The sequence below is a fragment of the Harpia harpyja genome, chromosome 15, assembly GCF_026419915.1.
Source record: "Harpia harpyja isolate bHarHar1 chromosome 15, bHarHar1 primary haplotype, whole genome shotgun sequence".
Taxonomy (NCBI): domain Eukaryota; kingdom Metazoa; phylum Chordata; class Aves; order Accipitriformes; family Accipitridae; genus Harpia; species Harpia harpyja.
In genome coordinates, this window is record NC_068954.1 from 15,869,740 (window position 1) to 15,896,350 (window position 26,611).

The window sequence follows — 26,611 nt, forward strand, 5'->3', positions numbered from 1 at the left end:
GGAATTTCAATTCAAATGTACTTTCACAACTTTGTCCTGCATTTTTTATATATTTCTAATAATGTCCTTCTTCTGGAAAGGTAATGAGCACAGCTATTTTCTCTGACTTAAAAGTTTCAGGGACTTGGAAACATGTCTCTATAACCTGTTAGGTACCTGGGCAGAGTGTGCTAAAGAAGGACCCCAGAGTTTCCACTTTCCCTGTGACCAGCTGATAGTTAACTTCTTTTTGGTAGTCTGAAGGAGTGAGCATGCTCTCAGACAGAACTCTTGCCTGATACTTTCCTAAAAGACAAAAAATTAATTTTGAAAGCACTTCAAACTAAAGTTAAAAATGTTCTAAGTCATAATAAAAATACTACCCAGCTAAATGAATGCCACACACACAAAACCAGCAGAGATGAGTCTTTTCTCTCTCCTATAAGTGTATGCACCAGACATCTGTAAGATAGATTCATGTTTTATAATTCTTTGTGTTTCTTTCCCAGTTTAGGAAATATTTGTTGATACAGTATATAAAAAGACCATATAAATAGTCAAAGGCATTGTCAATTATCTTACACTTATAATGAATCTTTGAATGGCTATTCAAATAATTTATTTAATTATCAGCATAATAGGTTGTCGAAGGGAATGGCATTGAAAGACCATCTTTTAGAAGCTAAGGAAATGTTCGGTCCTCTGCTCGCAGTAATATCCCAGACACACAGAGCAGGAGAGCTTTATGCACTGTGTGTGCTGTAACTCGCTATTATTTGTTTGTACTAGTGTTGGCTGGGATGCCTTGGTGAGAAAAAGGGTTGCACAGGCAGAATGTGATTTGCTGGGGAGAGACCCAACTATGCAACATCAACTTGGGTTCATCAAAACCCATTACTTGTTGGTCAAAGCTCTGCTTTCTGAGACAGCTTATTGAAAGTCCAGCCAAACTCCTCATAGCATCGAATTACTCTATTTTGCCTGGAGATACAACCTTGGGATCTTACCTGTTATCACAATGCAGGAATCGATGGCTCGATTTCTACTGGCACATATGATCACCACATAGTTTGTCTTTATTAATTTTCCTTCAATGAGCAGCTTAAACATTTCTGAAAGCCCTTCAGCCAGAGAGTAGCTGCATTCAATGATATGGACACTATCATTACAGGAGCTAGCTGCGAGGCCCGCCAGCCAGGGAAGCTGGGCTGAAGTCACTGGTGCAATCTGGCTGGGCACTTGAGGAAAAGTCTGTGGAATAGCCTGTTGGTACTGACGGATTTCAGACAGGTGTGATTCCCGCCATGAACGCATGAATATTTGTTCCAAATCCTCAATCAAAGGGACCTGGTCCGAGGCTAAAAAAAAAAAAAAAAAAAAGGAAGAAAGTATTTTGAAACAATTAAACAAAATTGTTGAGTTAAAAACAATTTTTTTTTCAAAATATGTACTTTTTTGAGAGATGATCATGTTTCAGATTTATGCGTGCATGACTCTATTGCCTTTAGCAGATGTGAACCAAGTTTTTCATTTTGAAGTGCCTTTGTGATACTCAAGTAAAGCTGCCCTAATTGGAACCTGAGTATCAGTAATTAGAAATATTTAAGAGGTTGAGTGCTGCCTGTCTCAGCATAATACTACTTCTAAACCACAGACTGTATGCAAAAGCAGTGAATTACAGCTCTTTTCCTTTCTTTATTTTTAGTTGCTGAGGTCCCAGATTATAGGAGAAGATGAACTTTGTACGATTATATTTCAATCTGTCTGCTCTTCACGAACTAAGTATTTAGTTTTGTTTCATAACCATGAATAAAATATCACATGTCCTAAGACCGATATTTAATATTGTCCTGCCCTAATACTCCCTTTCTCATTCACCAGCATGTAATTTATTCGTTGCAGTCTTTCTGGATGTAAAATAATCTTACCTAGTTGGACAAGGTAGTAGACAGTCAGTAAGAGCTGCATTTCCTCTGAAATAGGCTGTATTGTGGAGGCACCATATTGTTCATATGCTCTAGATAAAGACTGTGAATTTCTGTAACAGGTGTACAACAAAGGACTCACTATCACATCATTAATGTTCCCACAAAGATATGGGAAGTTTCCATGACCTACAAAATAAACAATGTTTGTACACATCACATTAATTTCATAATTTCCCATGTATGTGTTAAACAGTTTTAATAGTAAACCTTTTAAAATTGATGGCTTTAGCAGTGTTTAGCACTAGGACCTATATTTACATCTCTTACAAAAAGATGTAAGGTCTTGTTGGGGGGTTGGGTTTTTTACCTTTAAAAATAACTGGCTTTGCTTTACAGATTTTCAGCAAGTTGTCAGGAACTGAGACTGGTTCTCCTGAGCCCACCATTGGAGATGAGGCTGGCCCCACCAAAGCAGAATGTGGTAAAGATGATAGGCTTCCTCCATCTAAGATTTTAGATATATTATTACTGGAGTCAGGTCTACTAACAATTTCTTCAAAGTAAAGTTATTCAACATCATCTCATACCCACATTTGGAATCAGTATTGAATGCTTTTTATGGTTACATCAAACATTTCATGAGCTGTTACTACAACCCATACCATTATGCTGATTTTCTTGGAGGACTAATTGTTGCAACCTTGAACATCACCCATGCATTTAAATGTTCTTAAACAAACAATTCCAGGTATGAGTGCATGAATACAGAGACTTATGTGATAGCAGTGCACAAATAGTTATGATATGTGTGTTCTCTATGATAGGTTTAGTTCCACTGCTTCTAAACAGGTTTTCTTGCTATAGCAAGAAAGAAAATATTAAGATTCAATGTTTGCTCAATTGTAACTTCTCTATAGTAATTTTCATTTAAACAAGAGCACATTAAAATAAAACATTTTGGGGAAAGTGAGTTTATTTCACTGAATGTCACTCTAGTCTGTATCTAGACTATAAAATCCAAGAGCCAAGAACACTGTGAAAAATAATTGAAGCAATGGATGGTACCTTGATCTGAGTTATGACACTGATTTTAACATCCCAAAGGTGTTTTGGTGTCTAAAGATGGACACAGGCACCTGTTGGGAATTATTAATAATGACTTGATGACTGGATCCTAATGAGAGTTAAGCTCAGAGCCTCAAAAAGAAATCAATGGAAATGAAGCACCTAAATGTAGGTGAGCATGTTGGTATCAAACACCTTTCAAAACTCTAATACAAATCTGCTTGCACCTTTAAAATATTGCCTCTTTTCCCCCATTGTTTTCTGGTATAGCTTATATGGTATAGCTTACCATTTTTAATTCTGTTTGGAGCCTGTAGGTTGAGCTGCAAGTTCCAAGTTTCAGTAGATGATGGAGATTCTGGTGACCAACCTTTATGGCGCTTTTTTGGAGGCCCTGAATTTGTTAAAGTGCCTGAATAACAGTAATATTTCAGAAAAGCATTGGAATAAAATGTATTCAGTTTTGTGCATGGTAATTCAATATGTTTTGATAGATTTAATGTGTGCATTAAGTACTGTGGTAGACAGGGTCAACTCCATGAATATAATCATTTTTTGTCATTTTTATTTTACTTTGCTATTTAAGTCTTGCTTAAATTTCTGGGAGCTTTCTGGTGCAGAGAACTCTTAATTATCTAGGTAGACTTCACTTATTTTATACCAATGTCCATTCTGTACTAAGAATAATGTAGGAAGAATGAGAGGTACTAAGAATGCTTGTAGGTGTTAATATTTTGAAGTCAACACTGTGAGCATTCTGCTCCTTTTATTTCTGAACACATGACACATTGTTTCATGTAACTTATTGCAAAATAAAATTCTCAAGGGTTTCAGGGTAATATTAATACAGATCTGAGTTCTTTTCAACAATTTACAGGATTTTTGCCACTTCTTGCTGGTTACCATCTTTGGTTTCATGTTATTCCGTATTAACTCCTACCAAATTACTTCTGCACTTTCCTCCTATCCACATGTAGCTCCAACGCTTTGTCTGTAAAAACATAACTTTCTCACAGTTTTTCTAGGAGCTCCTGATGATTAATTTCTTGAATTTTCTTTCATTAATATCTTTAATCTTCTTATGCACTCCTGCAAAGTCCTAGAATGATGAGCTTCCACTAACATCAAGTATTTCTAATTATTGAGAGTCAACTGTCCTCTAGGAATTGCTCAGCATCTTGCAGCATTGAGCTATTTCTATTTCTGGACGTGACTATGCAGAGGTCGTAACACTACTTCACACTGGCAGGGCTGTATCTCCTGCCAGAATGGTTAGTCCCACATAAAATTCAAGACAGAGTAAGAATCTAATATAAAAAATGGGATCTAATTTTGAAAAAGATATTAAAATTAAAAATAAACCTGAAGTGTACAGATTTAGAATAAAATTGTTCCCTTGCAGAAGAACCTTACGTATAAGTTTGCAAAGATAACTGTGTCCTTTAAACTTTTACCACGTGAGGGCAGTATTTAGCCCCTTGTTCTACTCCTTTCATTTCGTTTCCTGGCATAATGTTGCGACAAAAGTCACAAGATAGATACAGCAATACAAAGAATCTTTTATTTGAAAATGCTGTACTCTTTCCTGCAGATATGTTGATATGTGAAAGTAATCCATCTGAAATTAATTGGCAATAATATGTTGCTGCATGGAAGAAAGAGCTCAAGAACCTGAATGGGCAGAGGAAAAATTTGGCTGTGATGCCAGCAGGGAAACTTGGGAAGACTTATTCTAACATAGAGTTATAGTATGTTTCTAGCCATAGTGAAGACTAACCTTCTTGCCTAAACAAGCCAGTGCACAGAATACAGTTTGTGACAGAAAACAATTAACACAAATCATGATGATAATCATGCAGTGAGGACAGTTTCTTTAATTTGGAGCCAGTTGTCAAAATCTAGTGCTCCATCCCAAGGTGAACTGCAACAGAGGAATTATCCTATGAGTGATTACTTATAAATCTTTCTTAAATCCCTTCACAAAACCTTGTTGGGAGATTGATGCAAACTGACACATTCTTTAAGAACCTGGATTCAGAATCTAGTCTGTACTTCTATTAAGTGAATGAACTGTAAATATAATGAAAAACTTCCAGTTAATAATCTGAATGGTAACAGAGCTATGGCTGAAAACATATAAACAATTTTCTTTCTAAAAATTAACACAGAAAAAAGTGTTATGGTCAGAAAGGACTTGGAAGGGAACAGTAATTTCTATTCATACAGGAAATTATGATCATGATATCACTTGTTCAATGCTTCTATTATACCCATGGAATATAGAGTTTAAGGTATTAAACAACAAATCCATACAAATACCTAACACTGAAGGTCTTGTCTGAGCAGACAGGTTATTTTTCACCAACTGTTGTTTAGGTGATTCCTTGCCATTATAAACTGCTGAGCTGAACGCTGCTGTTGAAGGGATGTGATCTATGGCTGCAGCTGGCAAGAAAAAAACAAAGTATTTACATTAAACATTTCCAGGTCAAGATCCTCAGTTGATATAATAAACTGATCACTTGATTGTTTACTTTAATAGAACCTTCAGGATCTGCTCAGAGTGAATGCAATACTGAATAAAACAAACCCACTTCTGATCTCATACCAGATTATTGCTGTCTGACTCCCAGTTAAGTGCCTGGATAAAATACGATTCTGCAATTAAAATACATACGTCAGATCCTTAGCTTCTTTGCAGGTGGACCCTGGTAGCTCTCACATGAAGTTTACTCAAGAACTAGCTAAAATAGTGAGAGAAGTTTAAAATTCGCTAAAAATCTCCTAAGCCTCCATTCCAATTTGACATCCTCTTTCCAAGCTTTTAAACTATTCTGCATTAAAAAGAGGGGTTTTCTCAAGCCTAATATGCTTGTAATTAATGTAGCTTTTTTATATATGTAACCTCTGACCAAAAAAAATGCCAATCTGCTATTATAACGAGATGAATTATTTGTTCCGAAGGGGTACCAGTATTCCAGATCACAATTATTTAACAGGTTTCTATCTCACAGAGAGAATACAACAACCAACAGATGAGCTTCAGTTCTCCTGAGTGAATCTCTGTAACAGTCACAGGACACTCAAGAGCTGTTTTCATTATGAAGAAGCTCAGAGAGATCACTCTAGCCTCTATCATGCATCACCTTTCAGTTATGTCAAGCTAATGGAAAAGTAAATTTTTCAGAAACAATTTTTAGTACAAAAAAAGATGCAGATACTGATCATTAGTTTGTTTTTTAATATTAAAGCCACTTTTCTCAGCAGAAGAAAAAATTCAGAAGCTTTTAAGCTGATGCCCATATAATGCCTGCAGTAAAGAGGATTCTGGTCATAACATAAAATAGACTGGATCAGAAGAAAAAGCTGAAATGACACTGGTTCCTGTAACATTTGTCATCTGTGACCAGACAAGCAACAGCTGCAGGAACGTAATACCCATTCTCAGCAACTTTAAAAATAATAGCTTTTAAAAAATTTTGGTTTGCCATAGCTATGAGCAAGCTGTAGAACACCTATTTTATTATTTGCTAACCTTTTATACATAAACCTGAGGGGAAAAAATGGACAGTGAGAAGCATTCAAAGTATGATTGCTTTCTTTATTTGTAATGTATCTCTAAATCTCTTCAACTTGCTTTATTTTATGTGGCAGTATGCTGCTTTGTTTGTCTTTCCATTCACAGAAGTACACACAAATACGCATGCACAAAAGAGTAAGAACAGGTGGAAACCCAGCGTGTTTTCCTTCTGAGCCATACCTGTTTGCTGAGTCCCAGCTGGAGCACTTGGGTTTGGTGCTGGGAGCGGCTCGCTTGAGGTGCTTCCCGAGAGGCCCGAACTTTCTGGCAGTTGGAACAATGTGCTTGAGCAGGTGCTGGATGAAGACTGTCGGCCTCTGAACTCTTAACAGAAAAGAAATTTCTTATCCCCTGACAACAGTGGCATTTGCTTTTTCTCTGCATATTGCATTTGATGATTTCACACATGAATTACTTAGAGGCTACAGCACTTGGAAGGGAGGAACCGATGTCTTCAAACTTGCCATCCTCATATTAGGTCAGTCAATTGCTTTTTACAGCAGCTCTAGTAATCACCTAGCTTTAAAGAGTCTTTCTTTCAACTGATCTGTCTTAGGTTTTACACAGACGCCAGTCCCTGTGATAGTTAAGCTTGGATGATGAAAACCAGAACTCGAGGAAGCCGGCTTCATTATCTTACCTGCCCCTTTCCAGCAGATTACAGATCCTTTGGTCAGAGCTCCCTGTGCATTCCTGACCAGATAATACTTTAAGTGTTTCTGTTTCTTGGGCTGAGTGGTCAGTTTAAGATTAATGTGATTTGAGAATTCTGTAAAGTAGCAGAAACCCTTCTTGCCACAGCCAACACAATTGCCAGAGAAACCTGATAAAACAAACAATACATATAATCCAGTGAGATAGGTGATCACTATTAATAACATCCAAACACTACTCTTTCCTGGAGAAAAGCTGTATTTATATTTTTTTTCAGAGAGTGAACTTTTTATTAACATTTTCCTCAAAAAAAAAAAAATTACATCAAGTCCACTGTATTGCACTTTAGCTACCAGATTGCAAAAACAGAGTCCCATGTTTACAGAACAATTAAAATAGGCCATATTTTCCATTTTCTCCCACCAGAAAAAGATCACAATTCCTATTTATTACCTACCTGTGAAACATTAAACCAAGAAGTTTCTGACTGAAGAGTACTGAATCACATGCTTAACCCCAGCCCTCTTCAACACCACAGAAAGTACATGCTTCACTTCTGTTTCAGCTTTCATTGAAATTAAGCATGCAATTAAGTCTCAAGAAATTCAGTATATTTAATCTATTATATTTAATTAGATGTAAGAATATTTAAGTACCAATTTCCTACTACAGATGCTTTTTTAGAGAGGAAAAAATACTAAAGCCTTCCTGGGCTATTAATTTCAAGTAGCTTTCTCAAATTATGGCTGGACTGTGTTAGCACTTCACAGCAGTTTAAACTATTTATGATTACGGAAACAAAGTGTCTGCAACTTTATAGACACGACAGAGACATAGTCTTTGCACGTAAAGAAGCTTATTGTACTCATACAGACTTGATGGGGCATTTCCAGGGATACTGCCACTTCCTCTCATTCTGAGATACACAGTTTGAGCCTCAAAGAGGGGCTCGTGATGGTGATGTCATTATCATCATAAATAATGGGCATTCCTTGCACAGCTGACTATTTGCCTTTTGATTCTTAAACAACTTTTTTTGTCCATTTTCCAAAGTATTTCCCAAGAATTTTCATCTTGCGTCAGACCAATGCAACTGTCTGAAAATACTTATTATCTACAAATATTGCACCTATAGTGTGCAATTAGAAGATAATCTTCCCCATGGAAATTTTCTCTCTGTCCCCTACACATGACCTGAAGCTGAAGTTTCCTTTTATTTTAATCATATCTAATGAACATTTTTATGTGTCATCACAGGAATTGAAAGGGAAAGGGTGTATTCAGTGAATTGGAAGATGGCAAAAATAAATGAAATATATTCCACATAACATGGACAATAACATTGGAAATAAATAAATGGAGTAAAGGATCAATAATATGGTAGATAAAATTAAGAGCCATTTATGAAAATTATTATTTTAATCACATATTTCAAACAAATTAAGTTTTCAAATTAATGATCAATACCTTTTTCCTTCTGTAAAATACAAGCACTGAAATACAATGCTTTGTAAACACCTGTTGCTTTGTTTACAACCTGAGCACTTTAATTAGTTTTCAAATGGCTCAGAAGAATTTATTAAAAACCTAAGTTCATGTGGAAATTGGTCTGGTATCCATGGGAACAAGTGGCTAACAACTATTGAAAGCTGCCTATTATCTCTCTGATCCTGGTCGGTAGGATGATAAAGGTCATTATGACTCATAAAATCAGGACAAGTCATGACTCTGTAGAATCCTCTGTGTTATATCAGTTGGCACAAAAGCATCTGTCTAACATCACAGAGCCTTCAGTAGCTGCAATAAAAGCAACAACAAAAGGAAACAAAATTAGAATGGATGTGGCAAAAGCTGTAGAGTTTGCATGCATTTTATGCAGATTAAGAAATCATGAAAAACGCTTCTTCCAGTAAATGAAAGCTTCTCATACATCTGGCAGCACACTGAGCATGACCAGCAGCACTGCAATTTTTGCCTGGCTGCCACTTACAAGCCCTTACGTGTTTTCAAATACAAGCACGAAGGGACCATTTCCAAAGGTAAAATAGAAGTACCTGTACACTTTTTAGGTTTTTTCATTTTGCTGGGAGTGTCCAGCAACTTGCCAAAGCCACAGGTAGAAATATTTATTCAACAGAAGTTGGACAGTAGACATAAAATCTTTTCATTTGGACTTTAGATCAGTCATTATTGGTAACTTCTGTAAATCATCATCTGCCTAAACCAGATTTAGCACTAACTTCTACCTGAAATAACCTTTTGCCCTAATCACCTATTTTTAATTCTGTGAGGTCTACTGGAAAATTAGTTTACACCACATATAGCATACAGGTGAGGCCTAGTAAGGATTAAACAGATCTAAATTGTCCACTTGTTTTGAAAAGTCCTCAGAGAACATTTTAGAAGTTTATTTTTTAATTTTCCTTTTAAGTCAAACTATCATCTTTCACCTCAGGCTTCCCCAGCTCCTCTGAGTCAGACTAAGAGTCTTTTCTTGCAAACTCCTGCCAACATCGGTTTTCATCCCATTCATTCTGACTGACACTCTCTTTGATGACAGCCATTGCTTCATTAATACAGCTCAGCTCTGACATCACAGATAGAACACAGCATGATCTGATAATTCCAATGCAATAAAATGCTGTTCAATCATTACTCATTGCAAGGCTCTGCCAACCTTGCTCATAGCACTTTATGTAGCAGACTGAGTAACATAGAGAACCCAAACATTTCATTATCCTCCTTTCCCTGAATGCCCTGTTCACGTGCCACGGCCCGAGGCAGAAGCTGATAGAGGGGACAGCTTGTTTCATAAACAAGCTGCATTAAATATTCTTCCATACATTATAGAGAGGACAAAGGTCAGAGGAGTCAGGGCAGCCATAAGGTGACTCAATATATCTATGTCATGGGATTGATTTCACAAGAGAATTAGAAATCAATGCCTGGAGTTTAGGGGCTAAAAGCCTTTCACCTTTAGGTCAGCAGTTCATATCCAACTAAGTTTAGTAGTGACTTAAGGCTACTACCCTCTGAAGATTGTTTAATCAGAAGGTGTTTGATTGTATCTGGTATTTTATCATAGGCATTTGCTTGAATTTGCTCACATCACAATGATCAATTGCCCATAATTTAAAAAGCTCTTCCACAGCAGGGACCTTGTGCTCAGAAGAAGGACCTTGGACTAAAAGGGTATGAAACCTGACCTACCTTCTCACTGGGGAAATGGTTCCTTTGGATCAACAGTAAGCTTCTGTTAGGGATAAAGAGAGCACCTCAAGATGGAAGGATATCCATCTGATATTTCATCATCTAATATTTCATAATCTGATCTTTCATACCTTGGCAGAAAACTTTCTTCCTGGTTCTCTTTTAAATGAATAACAGGCTGTTAATTAATGTCATTATTTTTGTGGAGAGTTGGCAGCTTGCTTAAACAAAGAATTATTGTATTTTCAACTTTTCAGCAGCAGTATATCTTCTTTTCAGTTCTACTCACAAGAAAAAGCACACAAACACTGACAATGCTCCACATTTCTCCCACTTACTCAGTACCACTCCATTTGAAGACTGAAGACTTAAATTTAAAAAATAAATGAAATCAATATGGTCAAGCTGGAGAGCTCCATTGTACAGAAACTCACTACTATTACAAAAGCCCAATAGAACATTGCATATTTTAACAGAAGCAGCCACAGTATTTTATACTACAATGTTTTCATCTTACACACAGCTTACAATGCAAGCAAACTAATCTTTTCCTCTGTCATTCTGACCTCAGGGACCCACTGAAAAAAAAAGGATTTCTTATTCCCTGCTAGGAAAGTGGGCAGCTGTTTGGTCTTTTGGGAAGGAAAATGATGGGTGAATAGCTGCTTTGTTTATCATGAGAGACTCTGCTTAAGAGTCCGAACTGGGGAAAAAAACCAAAAGATAAAAAAAAAAACTTTGGGAGTGGTACATTAGCTGCTTTTATTAGGAAACAATAAATATCGCACTATCACAGAAGTGCTTCCTCCATCTAAGCATTCCTTTAGGTCACATAAAACCCGAGAAACAGCTTCCTAAAGGTAAAAAGCTGACTCTGTTTTGCAGACTATTTAAACCTGTGATCTAACTTGATTAACAGAATCATATGAGGTACATGCTCAGACACAGAGAACTTTTTGCTTGCCAAAAATACAGTCTTTTCTGGAAAATAGGGTTTTTTTTCTATGGAATAATGCATCAATTGTAAAAACAAAGAAACAAAACAACCTCCAACAGAAATTACTTTCAAATCACAAGCACATATGCCTTGATGGTGGACAACTTATTAGCATAATCAATAAATTGGCACATGCCCCAGAGGCATATAAACAGCCCCTAATGGGAACAAGACCATAAGTCAAAAGTTGGCCTGGAAACTACCAAGACATTTCCTGTTTTCTTCTGGAATTTCTGTACGCTCCACAGGCATCTTCACAAACATATGCAGGCAGACCATGAGAAATCAGGAAACTATTGGGTAATTCATTAGTGTCTTTTCACTTCAAATAAATTGTTTCGGAAAAAATCTACAGTACTGGGTAACAAACAGCTGCCTTATAAAAACACAGTATATTAAGAGAAAAAGCATGAAATTAAGCAAAAACAAATGGGTTGAAGGGTTACAAGTGATGTGCCTGTATCAACAATAAGCCTTACCAAAAGTGTGGGATATACTCTGACTCATGATGACAGCTCATTTCAATTCAAAATGAATCCAACTCAATTTCCCTTTAAACTCAGAAAGGCTTGAAGGGACCACTTTCCATGTTGTTTCAAAAGGCCAACATGTTTGAAGGAGAACAACCTAAACTCAGAATACCAAAAATAAGCCTTCAGTTCTGTCTTTAAAAGCAAGACAATAAAAAGAGCTTCCCTTCTTCATATGAAATGTTTTCAACTTAAATCTATCACAAGACAGGGGTCACTGTGTTATACTAATAGACAGAGAATTTAAAGCAAGAATGGTTCTGTCTTTTATCTCACTATGTGTCTGAAACCATGAGACTAGTCATGTCTGCTTCTAATTTTACTTACCCTGATTTGACTTGCATCAGTGTATGAAAACCAGAATCAAACAATCATTTCTATCTACAGTATGATCTATTGTACAAATAGTATGCTATCCTCATGTCAATAAGATATATTGTGTTTTTTCATTAGATTAAGGACCAGGAACATTATTTTATTTCCAGCTTGCAGATGAATAATTTGGATCTTAAAGTATGGAAGTCCTTTCATATTTAAGCTTGTTACAGAATACGTAAAAATCATCCTACAGAATTACTAAAATTCATTGCAAAAGAATGTGATTGACTGGTGTTTAAGTGTATAACAGCGGCAAAAAATAAGCATTTAAATGGTTTCAGGAAACTAAAATGTATGAAATAAGCAAGCTGAGGATGCAAGTAGCATAAAAACCTCCCAGTTATGTTCCCGTTGCCTTTTTCTGTTCTTGTTTAGCATGCAATTAACAAATACACTACTTCCTCTCTGCTAACAGCCTAAGGAGCTTAAGCTGTTAATAGTGCTAGCACTGAATGACTTGAGTGGTACAACATTCCTGTCTTTATCTTTAAAATGACAACACGTGGGTGATTTACAACCCTCTTAATTCTTTTACAATCACTGGTCAAATGTACTGTGACCAATCCAACTCTACAAGATCACATGAGGAAAGAAATTACTGTACATAAAATTACATTATGCACCTTCACACTACACTGTCATCCCAAATGCCTTGAAGAGTTGCTCAAACTGAGGTAACAACTGAGTTCACATCATATCCCTCAGTGTTTGTGAAAAAAACTCTTAAAAGACATGACAAATATTTTCTTTTTGCTATTTAGAGCTCGGACTTGTACACAGATATACGATGCAGCATTTTTTGGTTAACTAAGAAAATAATATGTAAGAACCTGAGAGTGCCTGACTGAAAAAAAGAGTTCTCCCTCCGATTATATAGCACTTTTGCCAATATAAAAACTATTCCATTTTAATAACTTTAATATTCAGTTCATTCATTCACATGATTGCAGATCTTCCCTATTTGGGTTGATATGGATGAGGTTAACGGCCATCAGAAAGGCTATAATAAAAATGGATAGAAGGACCTAGTTTTATGTCAGAAGTTAAGACTTTTAAATAGATGAAAAGCAAGAAATTGAAGTATCCTACAAACAGTACTATTCAAACACACAGTAGTACCTGATTACACATATAGGAGAAATTTCAACTTATAATCATTCATATTCATTTATATTATGATAATAGCAAAAAGTCATAGGTTAGGATCCAGAACCCATGCTTTTTTTCAAACACAGTGGAGAATATTATCCCTATCTCAAAGAGATAAATCAAAAAGTTCATACATTTTTGTAGTCCAAACTATCATCAAATTGTTTACGTGTGTATAGTAGCCTGAAAGTTCCACTTGACAGACCTACAGTCTGCCCATGTCAGTATTTGGAAAGCTAAAATAGACAGGCAGCAGTTCAACTAGTCCAGTTCCCAGATGTGCAGTTCCAGCAACTAGGACATAAACTGATTGGACAACTTTAGCCTTGGACTAATGGATAGAAGGTGATGAAGCACTTCTAATGAACTGGCTTACTCTGTATCTTTCCAAAGCAAACATAGCCAGCTCTGAGTTGTTATCTTGTTGTGCATCACCAGTGAGCATTACTGTAGACGTGGAACGGAAATAAGATCTGCTGAACTCACTCTGCGAAAAAAGATTAGCTATTAATTGTAGCCCACAGAAGAATCCACTTACTGCAATCACAGACACTTACCCAACAGGGCATTGCGCCCATTGTCGTCTGGCAGGAATCTTTTATCCACAGCACACACTAAAAGGTGATCAGGTAAATTTGGTGACTTCGCACCAACAAGTAGAAACCCTGCTGGTACCTCAATGTGTTCATTGGAAATGGAAACCAGTCTCAAATCTTTACCAGCCTGGCAGAAACCTAGAAAAAATCAATTCAATGTATTTTTAAGTTGACAAGATTTTTTTGTTTAATACTCACAATAGTCTTCATTACAGGACTTCCTATATTTTTAATGAAAAACAAAGTTGTATCCTCTGAGGTCAGGGGCAAACTAAGAGATGATTTTATTTCCTGCCTTTTGGTCAGCCATAAACAGATGCTACCAGTACAATAAACAAACAAAAATCTGAAAATGTACAGTGAAGTTTTTCTTGATGATGTTTTGCAACCTACATATTTATGGGACTACTTACTAACATCATCATAACTTAGGTCAGACACTCAAAAATGGAGATGATAGTTCTCAGTATCTGGTGAATTTCACTGGCTTTTCCTGGGTTTTGAATACTTTTTACAGCAACATTGAATGAGGTACAATTTAAATAGAAAAGAGCAACAATAAAGCCATAAGAATTACCACATTCATTTTAGCAAACACCATGCCTGCAAACTCAACCCTTTAAAGGTCACGTTGCCTAAGAGAACAGTTCTGTCCTCATGCCCAGCATTCCAACACAAATGCTTATCTGACACACCGGGCAAAGACCCTGTTAAATATAAGAGCAGCCAAGAGCAATCCAGCTTTATCTGGCAGGTGATGAACATTGACATTTTTAGGATTTCTATATTGTATAGATTATCTCATTCTGATAAATTATAGGGGAAATGGCCCCAATCCTACCCTCTTCAGTAGGGCAAATGCCTTCTGACAGCATGTTTAGTGCATTTCTCACCATCAGTAGTGCAACATCCTTCTGGGGGAGGCTTCATCTGGTAAGAAACAGGAGGACTACTTGATTCTGAGCCTTCTTCCTCCTCCTCTTCTTCTTCCTCCTCATTATCTGCTCTGCTGCCTGCTACAAATTAGCATAGCATAAATGACTTAGACAACAGAAAATGCTGGCAACAAAGCAATGAATGAACAGGGTGACCCAGTAACGGAAAGTATTACAGCAAACTGGATTCTCTCCTCTTGACAATGACTTTACTGTTGCCAAATCTTAAGATATTTGTTGTTTCCTTAAAGCTCCAACTTCCAGTCATGCTTACAATAGAATGTCTTTCATCAAAAAAATAAAGCTTTTAGCTCCTCTGCAAAAAAAAGTTCAAAAGCATGACCCAACTGCACCTGAGAAAACAAAAAAAAACTAAAGGACGAATAAAAAGCAGCCTCAATTTATTATTTTTTTAAATCTCATTATTTTTAAGCTAACCTCACGATTTTGAGAGGCCTAACTCCTGGTGTTTGAACTCTTGCTGATCACAACAGTGTAACTGTATCCTTTGTTTATAATATTAACAGCCAATATAAACCCAAAGTCATTACTTCTTAGCACTTTAGAATGTCCTGGCTACAGTCCAAGTACAGATTTTATTAATTAGGTATTCACCATGCCCTTGATGTTGTACAGGAAACTGAAGAAACGGCTCCTGCTTGAAACTAGGTTCACCACAGATGATGCCACGATAAGAACACCTAATTCTCAGGCCGTCTGTCTCCTACCAGAATCCTGAGCTCTGAGTAAAGCACTGCCACTCCCTGTACAATGTCAAGGAAAGGCAGATGTCTAGGAAGACGATTCACAGCAGCCTATGCATGGACTGTGCTAGTCTAGGAGGCAATATTGAACGAATGCTGGAGAGAAGAATACATGATGCAGGCTTCGTTTTTTAGAGCGCTTTAGGTGTTTCTTCTTCAGATTCTCTGCTGTAAACCACTCTTCTGGTGTGCTGGCTACCTAAATCAGCATTTTTACCTGATAGCTTGCTTCTTAAGAGAATTCACCTGCATATTATTGGTGTATGTTTCAGCCTTTCAACTAGAGAGAGACTGCTTCTTCCCTTCTCTCCACCTATAGGACAGTAAGTTTTTCATGCATAATACAACAGCTCCAGCAAAACATACTGAGCAATGACTCCACCCCCTCTTATGGCTCAGACACACTCATGGCAAATGGGACAAAGCTGGCAAGCAGAGGAGTGCAGCTGAATGGTAAATGGGGAGAACACTTCTACAGACAGGACTAAGGAAAATTTCAGACCAGATCCAGCCTTACATACAACTGAGATAGGGCACAAGTAGTAAGTGAACGCAGTGGGGCTTACGTCTTAGGCTTCTAGCTCCTTGGCTTCTGTAGGGACATGCCTGCAGCAAACACAAAGAGCTTTCACTGGCAAAACTGGGTGGTGAAGGGCTGCAGGTACGTGAGGATCAGCAAGAGCTGAATAGCTGTTTGGACTTGGGCAAGTAAAATAGCAGTTAGGCTCCTACATTATTCTGTTGATCCAGGTTTTAGTCTTGAAACAGAGAAACAATGAAGCACACTGCAGTCATCCTCTAAAGCTCAGTGTCAACTGGACATACTCTTTTTGCTTCAACTGACTTTGGATCAGGCACTCAGAATCCCATAGGATACTGTCCTGGTTTCAGCTGGGATAGAGTTAACTGTCTTCAGTGGATTCCTCATCAAGGAATTTTTTTTTCCTATGACCCTCCTCAGCATATCTTTTTATTTTATTGACAAATGATTGTAGAATCAGCTAAACAAATACTACAGGATAAATGAGAATTAGGGAGGAAGCTGAAGAAAGTAAATCTGGAGTTTGAAGATTTGTCTCTAAAGGTTATTAAGACTTACACCCCAATCCAGAAGATGATTTGAAGGGTATGTTTACTTTTACGTATGTAAACATCAAGCTTCAGTCCTGGTGCACACAGATAAGGACAGAACATTAAACATGACTGTTTTAAGGGCGTAGCCTGAAGACAAAAATGCTGAAAGTGAACAAAGGGAAAAGTGAAGCTCTCTGTCTTTGCTGTTTAAGTCAGGGGTAAGTTATGTGTTATGACTTAACCTTGACTAACATCCAAATGCAATGCAAAAGGGGTGAGTCTGGCTCTTCTCTCTTTCCCCACACTCCCAGCCATGAAGTTCCTTCCTTCCTCTTTGTGCCAGCTCTGACACTGGAGCCTGCGCTGAGCCATCCCAGCTTGCTAACCCAGCAGAAAACTAACTAAGCAAACAACAGCGACCAGTTTTTTTTACCGGGTTTATGTATTAGATTAGCTCAGTGGAAGTTCCAAAAAATGCCGAAATTGATGAAAAGGGAGAAAATGGGAACATACAGATAGGAGAAGTGGGGGGAGCAGGATGTGGGATTTTCCCCTTTGGGCAGTGGTAAACTGTTAGGTTTGTTCAGCCATAACAGGTAATTTCACATCAAAACAAAAAAGATAGGGACAAGGACTGGAAGTGGAGACTAAGAAATAGGAGAGTTACAGTACTTTCATTTCAAAAATTAAGAGTACAAGAGCAAATATGTACCTATAATACACAAGAATGAGCTGCTGTGACCTGTAACGGGCATCATTAGGGTTTCTGCTGCTTGTTTTAAAAAATCTACAGTTTCTGCTTCCATTTTACTTTTAAAGCAGGGCCCCTTCAAAGAACTCTATGTTTGCATGTGTCTCTGTTCCACATCTTTTCTTGAACAATCCCAAAGAACACACAATCAAGCACTCAGAACCAGAGACAAGATGATGGCAAAAGTGGACTGACAGTGATTATGTTGTATGTTACAGAATGAGGCAGTCAGCTGATGTAACTTGATATAGCTCCATTAAACCAACAGACATACCATGAAGATTTTGTCCATATTTCATTGAATTTAAATTTATTTGTGGATACCATAAACACCATTGTTTGCTTTAAGGAATTGTTCTCACAAAGGATTTATTAGACATCTATGTTATATAGTTGTGATTAAGACATTTCACATGGAAAATTCTTCTCTCCTTAAGGTATAATTTAAACATAAGTTAAGTTCTGCGAATATTTTACTATACATATAACTTTTTCTCAGTGGGACTATTCATAGGGCTGATATTATCCACAAACTGATTGCAGCATCAGGGCTTAAATCAATAGCCACAAAATACATTGTATCCACGAACAGCCAGCCTCCCTTAAATACAGATCAAGGAAGGAACCAGTTAACCACAGACACAAGTTAGCTGCAGAGATCACGTCAGAACATGGTGCTGCTATCAGAGCTGAATACAACACCATTCCATGAACAACCTCACTGCAGTGGAGCCAACTGCCACACTGCTGCTCTGCATTCCTTTGCCACGTCGCTTCCCATCCTTTTCCCACCAAAGTCCCACTGATATCAGTGGTGCAGGACTTGGATGCTAACGGAAAAATAATGCTTGTCATTAACTGTTGAAATCAGCTTCACACCTCTTTGGCACAAACACAATACACAGGTGTAAAAGATGGCATGCAAATGCATCTAAGAGCACAAGAGAAAAATGGAAGAAATATATTTTGTATTTGAGAAATAACATGTGATTAGAGAATCAAAACTGTGAATGTGATTGTGATTCAAATGGGATTTTGATTTCAGAAGTGAAGAATTAGATTAAAGAGCCTCACTGATTTGCACATATTGACTTCTAGTAACTGGCAATCCAGTCCAGAGGTTTAATTTGCAGATTGTATGGTAATAACTAGGCAGAGAGAGATATGCAAGAAATCTAAACCTGTTAGAGCCAAATAACCCTGCCTTCTATTGTAAAGAGTTTTTAATGCACATTCCTAGAAAGTTCCTGAACATCCAGACCATTTATTGGCATTTGCAGATGTTCTACAATTACAAAGACTGAGAAAATTAAGAAGACTTTAGAAAACCCTCATTAGAAATGTACAACCAGTGAGACCACAGCAAACTGCAGGCTTTTTGATAAATGAAAAATCTAGCAAGAGGTTTGTTTAAATAATGATAATGGTTTTGGACTATTTTAAGCACTACATGAATTTGCCAGGTCTGGAGAAGAGAGGAAACACATCAAATAAAAAGGCAGAAAAAAAACCCAGAAGGAAAAAACATACTATTATTGGAGACAAAGAGATCCGACATTATGTCTAAACCAACTTAGGTGAACAAGGTACTTTTAATTTACATAGCTACAAATAATTTTGTAGCAAATGTAATTGCATAAATGACCATAAAGGCATATGTTTATAATGTGTATGTTTTTTCAAATCTAGAATGTGTAACTGGAAAACCATACTCAGTGGAAAATACATGTTTGCAAATTCATTGCAAAAAATGTAACATCTAGGCCAGAAGGGATCAACATGTTCATTTAATTTGTCTCCAGGCACACTACAGTCTCCTTTGCACAAATAAATTCTTTTTAGGCATAAATTATCATGACAGGTATGTAATGATATTAGGCTAGTCTCAGTGGCTAGGTACTATTTTCTGGTTCAGATGGTCATTTATGTATCAAAAGGAGACAGAAAAATGTTTTTTGAACAAAAAAATATAAACTTAAAAATAATGACAAGTTACAACAGGTGATTGATAAAGCTTAAAAAAACCATTTCCAATTGTTTTTTTCTTAAACTGACTATATACTCAACTGTCAGGCTCTCTAGCAATTTTGCTATTATAACATCATCAGAAACAAAAATCCATAATATCAGTCTTATTTACCGGTGGCTGGTTTTGTTGCCAAATGCTACTTTGAACACCTATAACATGTTATCAGTCCTCAAAATGGAAAGCCAAAACACTTGGGTTGCATTGACCCACTGCACTACCTTGTCTAAATTATTTATATCATGTCTGCTTCACCATAGGAGAACACTTGCTGTATTGAGGACCAACAGGCAGCTATGACCAAGGACAGTCTGAATATATCACCATATCAGAATGCCATGGTCAAGGAAAAATAACAATGAGAAGGGAGGATAGGGACTTATACAAGACCTCAAGGATGGCTCTCTGCTTCAGATGCCTCCTGGCCTTCAGAGGACAGCGATTCATGTAGCTAGAAGTGGAAATTTTAATTTATGATGAGGCTGAAGTACATGATGCCAGCTTGCAGACATCTCCCACCTGAGAAACAACCTAGGAAAAACTCTATTACAGGTCCCTTCAGAGTTCCCCTTGTCTGCAACTTCCAGGAAAAGAATGTTCTCTGCCAGGCTGTTGTGAGACTTTTAATTAATTACAGTTAAATTCTGTTTCCATTAACTGCAAAGAAAACAGAATCAGGCCCTCCAGGTTTGGAAAGTTCTTTGAAAGCCTTGAAAGAAAGAAGTTACAGAAGTGTGAAATCACACTTTTGTTCCTGAACAATGCATCTGCTCCTGTAGCATCTTTCCCAATTGATGTCATAATCCATTTTGTGACATCACAGTTGGTTGCCATGGAAAAGTTTATGCAATCCTCGTAGAAGGATTTGATAGAAGGATTACTTTGTGCAGGGAATAAGCAGCATATATGTTTAAACAATGAACGTATATTCATTATTATGTCCTATATTGGGGAAAAAAAAAAAAAGAAGAAATGACTAATGATGTGTGAGCTGTGAGCAGATTTACTTTTTCAAGAAATGTTTTCTCACCTGTTACCATGAGGTACTAGTAAAGAATTTAATCTGTGCAAAATACTTTTATCTACTACTGCCTCTTGGGCTGTGTTTTGGGTTTTTTTCTGTTACTGTGGATTGTTAACCACTATGCATTTTTCATTACACATATATCTAAGCCATCTTTAACAAAGTATGACAGGGGAAATAGACCTGGTCAAAAGAAATTAAACACCACCTTGGTGACAGAAATGGCTAAATAATGAAATTATTAAACATAACTTTGCACCAACATGCTGGTGTTCTGCACACACCAGTACACTCACTGAAAGCCATGAGACTACTACCATAACAGCACACCAAAACACCAAACTGTATCGTGAGTTTGCTTATCAGATCTATACAGTTCATTTAAACTATACTACTTCCAAGAGAAAAAAAAAAAAGACTGAGCAAATGAAACTCAGAAAGCAGGCTTCTCTAAACAAACACAAAAATTCAGTGAGAAATCCCATGTGTTAAATACCAACTTGTGCAGGGTTCATGAGAGAACGCTTCTTAAATTTTTACCTTTGCAACCAAAGAATAACTAAAAATATTATGCCCAAAGTAATTATAAAACTTCTTAAAAGCTAAAAATATTTCTGCTGTATTTATTCACAATGAAAATCAGTCTAGCATATATCTTTTATAAATCTATCATGTGTTTGCCATCATTTACTGTATAACTTTCAGCAGTGTATGATAAATTACAGATTTATGTTTCAAACCTCCAAAGATTCCTCCACACATTTAATGGAACAATTCCTAGTACTTCAATTTATGTATATTGATAAATCTGAGCAAGCAAGTGGCTTAATTTTGTCAAAATAAAAGACAATGCAGTGTGTATTTTTAATCCAATTCTAATACATATTTATATTTGTAGATCACAAAAAATTCAAAGAAAAACTTTAAATACTTTTGTTTTCCTGTTTTGTTTTTCTGATTTGAAATGTGTATGCTGAGACTTGGGAGAGCAAACAGCAGAATTGTCTTTGAGCAGAAATATAAATTCCACTATTTCCTACCTTCCAGTGATGACAGTTGCTGTTCAGCTTCCAAATACAACTGAGAAAAGATTGGTCTGGGAACCAAGTTGTTTGAGCGGAGAGAGGCCTCAATAGAATTATGCAACACTTCTTCAAACCGTGTTGTCTTGAGCTGACCAGCGTAAGAATTTCCCATCTTCTCAAAAAAAGGACAAGAAGAAAAAAAAATAAAATTCAATTTTAGCACTCAGAACTTGATCACTGCATGTTGATGTCAGACTACAACATTTCTCATGAAAGAGAGAAGCTTCATTGTCCACAAAGAAAGGCAAAGGAAAAGAACATTGACTGCAGCAGTCACTGAGCAGATCCTGCTGGTAAATTACAGGAAGTTATCTAAAAGTAACAGCTTTCTGTAATTCAGCAGAAAGGCAGCAAGCTTTGACACCTTCTTGAAGATGTGGCTAGAAATGTGATTCAACTAATTGCTTGGTTTATATAGCGCGTGAGGAGATGCATTTTCAATAGTCAGCAATCTCATCTGTTAAACAGCCTTTCTGTTTTACATGATCAGAACAGAATAAATGTTAAAGGATCTGGGGAATAGCACAGTTTTGTGTATTTACCTTTGCACAGCCCATCATTGCTGAAAACTCATGGCTAAAGCAGTTCAATGTATCTTTTAGAGGTGCTGTCTCATAAATAATGTAGCAATGCTGTAAATCAGATATTGTGAAATATAATGGCTTGTCCTTCTCATAAAAATACCTTAAGCAGTATTTTTCCCTGTAAACATGCTTTTTTTTTTTTTAGAATGTGACATTATTGATTACCTATTTGATTTTGCATTTAATTATTAGGACTTTATTGTTAGTGAAACCGCATAATTTACTCATTCTCTTACTGAGGAGTCAGTCTATTCCAGCTGAATATCCCACATACTTAACTGCCGCCTGCTTTCCACAGCGAATACAATGAACTGGTATAACCAAAAGCCATGTCAGCTTTCTTTTCCTATTACAAAGTAGCTCTTGCCCTGGGCCCCATGTCCTTTCCCTCCTCAAGTAACTGTGAATAGAAAGCATGAAATGCTTCCTGTTTGTGGCAGTAATTCCTAAACACTGAACAGCCCCTCCTCAGCACTGGCTACTGCTTGGGAAATGAGCCTGTTGGGAAGCATCCTGTAGGAATTAGTCAAGCAAAAGAAAAACTACTGTGAAACCACATACTACTCTTGATAGAAAAAGTGGTTTAAAAGGAACAACATACAAAGTTGACGATTTGGATATCTTTTTATGACTTCGTAAAGCATATTTTACATATATAATCATATTTTTGCATACTTGTTTGTATCATGTTAATACTATATATAGTACAGTTAATACCATATTATATTACATATTGAGATATATATAGTATTAATAGAAGGACAATAAGAATTATAAAACAATGCAGGCAGCATTTAAGAACATGATCTAGATTAAAAGCAGGCACTACTGACAAAGTATTTGTATATATACACAAAATCAAACAGAAAAGTTGCAGTGAATCGTACTGATGTATCCATTTGGTGAAGGGTAAATGGGAAGCTGCAAAACCTGTTAGTGATGCTCAGTGCTAATATGGAAGTGAGGATGCATCTTCTCTTTCAACACAAAAAGCAGATTACAGTTCCCTTTCCACATTGATAGGATCCTTTTGGCTCCTTTGTATTAAGTACTGCTTCACCTACACCAAACACAGCTGAAGACAATGAGGACAGCCTAACATTAGTATTGTCTTTAAAAAGCTTTATCAGAGGTGTATGCAGGAAACCCAAGGTCAAGCTCTGAAATGAATTATACTAAATGCTGTTTCTACACAAAAGCAGTAGAAGATGTTTAGTTGTAATTCTAATCCATCTTTCAACAATTATATGACTGTCAGGTATCTTGACAATTATTTGTCTTTGTTACATTGATGTTTTATGTTTAATATAACAAGGACAAATAATTATCAAGATACCAGACAGGTACATATTCAATTATTTGTTCTTTTAAATTCTTTCCCATATTATGAATTCATATTTTGTCTCACTAGGTGGGAGGCATCTGCGGGCTCAGGGATCCACCTCTACATTTTCAGGGGCAGGTACAATATGGTTCTACATGACTGTTCATCACAATCTTGAAAGTCCGGACTAAAGAGAAATAAAAGTGCATGAACATGCTCTCAACATGTTAACATTCAAAGTTACACCTTCAGGAATGGAAACAGAATTCAGCTATCATCCATTGCACACACTTTCTTACATAGACTGCTTTATTTAAATATGGACCTAAACCATGAAAAATTCATATAACATCCAAAAGACTTTTTGCACTTAAAAAAATCACTGATACAGCACAAAGAGAATATCCAAAAGTTTGACTGCAGTAGCAGAGGCTTGTCTTACAGAGGGCTGATTTCTACCTGTTCTCAAAATGACCACGCAAAGCAAACTGGTCTACCTGATTTTCAAACTTATTTATTTCTTGAAAAGCTTCATTAAAGTACGTGAAAAATAGGAAGTTTTTAAATTCATCCAGAGTAAGGCAAAACATTCTGAGACAACTCAAAAGCATTATCAGATGAATAGGCACGCAGATTGCTCTATGCAATGAAGGCTTACTTGCTCTATTGATCACTATCTGGATCTGATTGTGATGAATGAGAAAACACTAATATTTCTGTTTAGAAACTCTATTCCACAGACACAGTCAGCTACTATTCTGTAGAGTTTATTAGGAACAGAAATAGATATACCATTTACAGGGATTTAACATACTTGCTCAGGATTTATAGAGCCCACTAGTGGACAAAACAGAAACCCTGTATTTAACCCTGAGGATGGCAGAAACCAGCATCTTATCGGTGTGATGTTACTGATAAGGAATCAGTTAAGATTAAGTTATTTGTGTAAGGGGCAGGTCCTGGAATCCTTTACAACGTAAGCATGTTTGTTTATCCATTGGGGTGTTAATTTAATTATGTGAATGGGTTTGCAAAATGAAAAAAAAAATGCTTTCTGGATTTGTACACCTGGTAAGCTCTTGTGTACCTGTGGGATCTTACAATCACAGTGCCAAACACAATCATAAATCCAGGAACACACTTTGGAAGATGTGATAAGTATTTTACAGCCATTTTCATATCACACACACACCACTGGAACCAGAAAAAGGGCCTTGCAGGAGCCTTTTTGCCAGCATCAGCCTTTGTCATTCAGAGTCCCACTGACTCTCTCAGTTGCAGGAGAAATTACTTCTATGAAGCAAGCAAGTGAGAAGCTGTTTCTCACTAACTCTGCAATGGTTGTCACCCCCTCTTTTCTTTAAAGCTGCTCAGACTGTGGTACCCAAATTGTAAATTGCTGACTCCGTGGCACCAGGAAGCAAAGGCTTTGAGTCCTACTTTCCTGCTTCAATGAACTCAGCGTTCCCAGCCCAGATTTATGTCTCTCTTGGATACAAGTGGGTGGCACAGGCTAAACTTTCAAATGCTTGCGAAATTCCAAGCCATGAACATAGACAGTGACCAGATCTATTAAAAAAACCCACCACACTGACACAGAAGGATAGCCCTCGACCCCAGCTACTGATAAATCAAAGGGCACCTCCCTATCACACTGTCAGTTTCCATGGAGAGCATGCAGAGAAAAACACTTGCCAATACAAAGGGGAGAAAAAAGGGAAAGACCTGGACCTGGAAGAGCTGCTTAAAACCATGATAAGAAGAAGAAAACCACTCTGAGGAAACTGGGAGCCTAAGAAACAATTACGGAAACAAATGAAGCAGGTCAGGCCAATGTCTTAGAAGCCCACAGATAATGCTGCCAAAGAGAGATGCCAAGTCCAGGCATCTGAAAATGAGAGTAGAAGTGTGTTAGTCACCAAAGAAAACAGCCCTCAAATTCCAAACAAGGAATTGTTTGGATTCCTGTGGTAAACAGGGACTAGGAAAAACAGGGATCTTAAGGGTTAATGTCTGTCACATATAGAGTCAAGTTCAACTGCATTTGAACTAGTCAGGTTTTGAAGAAAACCTGCACTATTCTGCTATGACCCTGTACTCCAGCTGCTGTGATTTAGAAAAGGAGTTCCCTCTCAGCCACGAGGGCAGAACCTACCACAAAAGCCATGACAGTGACTGGTCATGATAACACAGAGCAATTGCCAGCAGCAGGAGGACGTGCAGTTCCATAACATAGATCTTGGAGAGAGATCTTCTGCACAGTGGAGCAAAGACAGTAACACAGTAGTGACTTTTTAGTTGCAGTTTTCTGTGATAAAGATCAGTGAGGAGTATTAAGATTTTGTGAAGACTGAAGATCTAGCACAGCAATTCTGGACAAAATTTATCCTATACCTAGGACAGACTGGGTATCCTAAGGAAAGCTATGGACTTTAGAGCATGGAAATTAATCCAGGGCTTTTGACAACTCCCATTGAAATAGACTGATAAAGAAAGACTGCCTTCAGCAGAAACTGAATAAAGTAAAGAATATATGTGGGCTGTGTTAAGAAGGCTTGAAAAAATAGTAAAGTCATCTAAGTGGGAACTTAGGAAGATCAGTTAATTACTAACAAATTCAATTTTAGATACAACTCACAAATTCTTACAGGAGGAAAAATTTTGTATTAAGCTGCAAATTTTTTGCATTCTAAAATATAATTGACGTTACTACTTTAATGTAATAATCCTTCCAGCAAAACAGTACAGCAATGGACACATTTTCCCAGTTTAAGCAGCCAGCTTTCATACTTTTGAAATGTCCTAACAGAGAAATTTCTATTGTATCATTTCTAAGAGGAGAATGGTAAGATGTTTCCAAGTTCACTGTTATTCCAAAATAATTCGTTATCACTACGGCAAGAGGCAGTTCATCACTTGTATAAAATGAGGGGGTTTGTTTGAATGAACCATGGATTTAGGTATCTATCCAAAAGACT

The 26,611-nt window shown here is 37.0% G+C and overlaps 1 protein-coding gene across 2 annotated transcripts in view; it reads right to left on the bottom strand.

Moving 5' to 3' along the window:
* Positions 1–26,611, bottom strand: part of GREB1 (growth regulating estrogen receptor binding 1) — a 110,903-nt gene that overhangs the window by 38,563 nt on the left and 45,729 nt on the right. For both annotated transcript variants that reach the window (XM_052809455.1, XM_052809457.1), the window contains 11 exons: positions 21,681–21,837; positions 14,960–15,082; positions 14,028–14,204; positions 7,193–7,375; positions 6,733–6,876; positions 5,292–5,417; positions 3,262–3,384; positions 2,275–2,412; positions 1,908–2,093; positions 987–1,337; positions 157–285 (listed from right to left, as the gene is read on the bottom strand). In XM_052809455.1, the coding sequence (XP_052665415.1) occupies positions 157–285; positions 987–1,337; positions 1,908–2,093; positions 2,275–2,412; positions 3,262–3,384; positions 5,292–5,417; positions 6,733–6,876; positions 7,193–7,375; positions 14,028–14,204; positions 14,960–15,082; positions 21,681–21,837 (1,837 nt within the window). The remainder of the gene's footprint in view (positions 1–156; positions 286–986; positions 1,338–1,907; positions 2,094–2,274; positions 2,413–3,261; positions 3,385–5,291; positions 5,418–6,732; positions 6,877–7,192; positions 7,376–14,027; positions 14,205–14,959; positions 15,083–21,680; positions 21,838–26,611) is intronic.